Source organism: Nicotiana sylvestris, chromosome 9 (assembly GCF_000393655.2).
Source record: "Nicotiana sylvestris chromosome 9, ASM39365v2, whole genome shotgun sequence".
NCBI classification, from domain to species: Eukaryota; Viridiplantae; Streptophyta; class Magnoliopsida; order Solanales; family Solanaceae; genus Nicotiana; species Nicotiana sylvestris.
In genome coordinates this window covers 108056325-108059099 of record NC_091065.1, presented here as the reverse complement: position 1 = coordinate 108059099, position 2775 = coordinate 108056325, and the positions used below count along the sequence as shown (strand labels likewise).

The following is a 2775-nucleotide window of genomic DNA, read 5'->3' as shown; positions in this document are numbered from 1 at the left end:
GGTCTTACTATCATAGTAAACCGGATGAAAAACTTTGTTAATATATTTCCCCAAAAATAGCCCCAACCGCTACGTCACTTGCATCACACATGAGTTCAAAAGGCAAACTCCAATTTGGAGCGGTAATGATAGGAGTAGTTGTCAACGTGAGCTTCAATAGTTCAAAAGCCCTCATAGAATCATCATTGAAATGGAGCTTGGCATCCTTCTCAAGGAGATTACACAATGTGTTTGCCATTTTAGAGAAATCTTTGATAAAGCGCCGGTAGAAACCCGCATGGCTTAGGAAACTCCGCACTCCCTTCACCGAAGTTGGGGGTGAAAGCTTAGAAATCACCTCAATCTTCGTGTTGTCTACTTCAATTCCATTCCTTGAGATTTTATGTCCAAGGACAACGCCTTGCTCAACAATGAAATGGCATTTCTCCCAGTTGAGCACTAAGTTGGTCTCTTCACATCTAGCTAACACTTTGTCCAAATTTGCAAGACAATCATCAAAATAATCCCCAACCACCGAGAAGTCATCCATGAAAACTTCAAGGTAGTCCTCCACCATGTCCGTGAAAATAGCTATCATACACCGTTGAAAAGTCGTCGGTGTATTGCACAAACCAAAAGGCATCCTCTTGTAAGCAAAAGTACCATAGAGACATGTAAATGTTGTTTTCTCTTGATCTTATGGAGCAATGAGAATTTGGTTGTAGCCCGAGTACCCATCAATAAAATAATAGAAAGATCGGCCGGCCAATCTATCTAGCATTTGGTCCAAGAAAGGAAGTGAAAGTGATTCTTCCTTGTAACCTTGTTGAGCTTACGATAATCCATACAAACCATCTAGTAGGTCACCGTTCTTGTAGGAATCAACTCATTCTTATCATTGGTAACCACCGTCATGCCCCCTTCTTTGGGACACATTGAATTAGAGAGGTCCATAAACTATTAGAGATGGGGTAGACAACCGCTTGATAATTTCCTTCTTGACAACTTCTTGCATCGCCTAATTGAGTCTTTTTTGATGTTCAATGGATAGTTTAGCACCATCATACAACTTGATCTTATGCATGCAAAAGGCGGGGCTGATACCTCGAATGTCAGCCAAAGTATACCCAATCGCTTTCTTCCTCTTTTGCAACACCGCCAATGTGGAATCAACCTGCACATTAGTCAAACAAGGGGAAATAATAACCGGTAAAGTGTAACAAGGGCCAAGAAATTCATACCAAAGGTGTGGAGGCAATGATTTCAACTCCAAAGTAGGTGGCTCTTTAATAGAAGGTTTTGTAGGAGGAGTTTTCCTATTCTCAATATCCAAAGATAATTTCCGAGGTGCATAGTGGTACGACTCCATTCCTTGCAAGGAATTTACACATTCCATAAAACCATCCATCTCATCATCATCAAAATTGAGCAAAACGACTTCCAAAATATCACCAACGTTGATGGTAGTACTTGTATCATGAACAATAACATCGGTCACCAAATCCACAAAATAATACACCTCATTGCTATTTGGTTGCCGCATAGATTTACACACATGGAATACCACTTGTTCATCACCAACCCGAAAAGTGAGTTCTCCGGCTTCCACATCACCAAGAGCCTTACCCGTTGCAAAGAAAGGTCTCCCTAAAAGGATAGGAACTTTATAATCAACCTCACAATCTAGAATAACAAAGTCCGCCGGAAGAATGAACTTATCAACCCGGACCAAAACGTCTTCAATAACACCCAACATCCTCTTTATTGTACGATTAGCCACTTGCAACCTCCTAGAAGTGGGTCTTGGTTGCCCAATTCCCAAAATTTTTAAAACCGAATAGGGCATCAAATTGATACTTGTCCCAAGATCAAAAAAAGCTTTAGCAAACTCGGCATTCCCAATTGTACAAGGAATCATGAAAGCACTGGGATCCTCCAACATAGGAGCCATGGAATGAACAATTACACTCACTTGATGAGTGACCTTGATAGTTTCAAAATGCATCGATCGCTTCTTGGTCACAAGGTTCATAAACTTTGCATAACCGGATATTTGTTTCAAAGCTTCCACCAATGGAACATTAATTGAAATACTCTTCACTATTTGAACGAACTTCTTGAATTAACTCACCATTTTGCTTGGCGAGTCTTTGAGGGTAGGGAGGTAAAGGCTTAGGCAACAATGCCCTTGCCTTTTCCACTACCGATTCTGGTATATCAATGATATGTGATCCACTCCCAATCCACACTCAACAATGGGTGAAAGAGGTCGTTGGAAGAATAGTACCCAACTATGAGTCTGGGTCGATTTCCTCAGGGAGCTAAATTTGTGTGTTAGAGTGCACACTTGATGAGTGTAGAAGAAATAGCTTAAATACGCTTCCAAACAAGATGGTTTTGCAAATTACTTCTACAAACTATACTAACAATGATTAACTAGAGAAATGAAACTAGAGATTGATTAATTACTTTTGATTGTTTTCAAATAGGTAAAAGTCCTAGTGATGTAACCTTCGCCTAGGTGTAAGACTAATGGGTTAATTACGTTAATACTTGTTTTAGTGATTGGGGTGTATTATAGCTCTCAACTCTAAGTTACCCACTCAATACTCTTAGTCATAGAGTGATTTTTCCCAATTTGGCTTTCTCAAGCCCAAATGGGTATCAAGCCAAATAGTTAATATGAGCTCAAGTCGGGTTTTATTATCTCTAGTTCAAACCCTTTACTTAGGCTAGTCAAAACCTTAACTACCCAATTTCTTGTTAGCCAAAATTTCCTCCTAGACTAGGTCCTAC

At 39.9% G+C, this 2775-nt stretch overlaps 1 protein-coding gene across 1 annotated transcript; it reads right to left on the bottom strand.

Annotated features, from left to right (window-relative positions):
* Positions 1 to 997: 997 nt before the first annotated feature.
* On the bottom strand, positions 998 to 1984 carry LOC104217822 (uncharacterized). Its single transcript, XM_009768155.1, has one exon. The coding sequence runs from the start codon at positions 1982 to 1984 to the stop codon at positions 998 to 1000; it is 987 nt and encodes a 328-aa protein (XP_009766457.1).
* Positions 1985 to 2775: the final 791 nt, after the last annotated feature.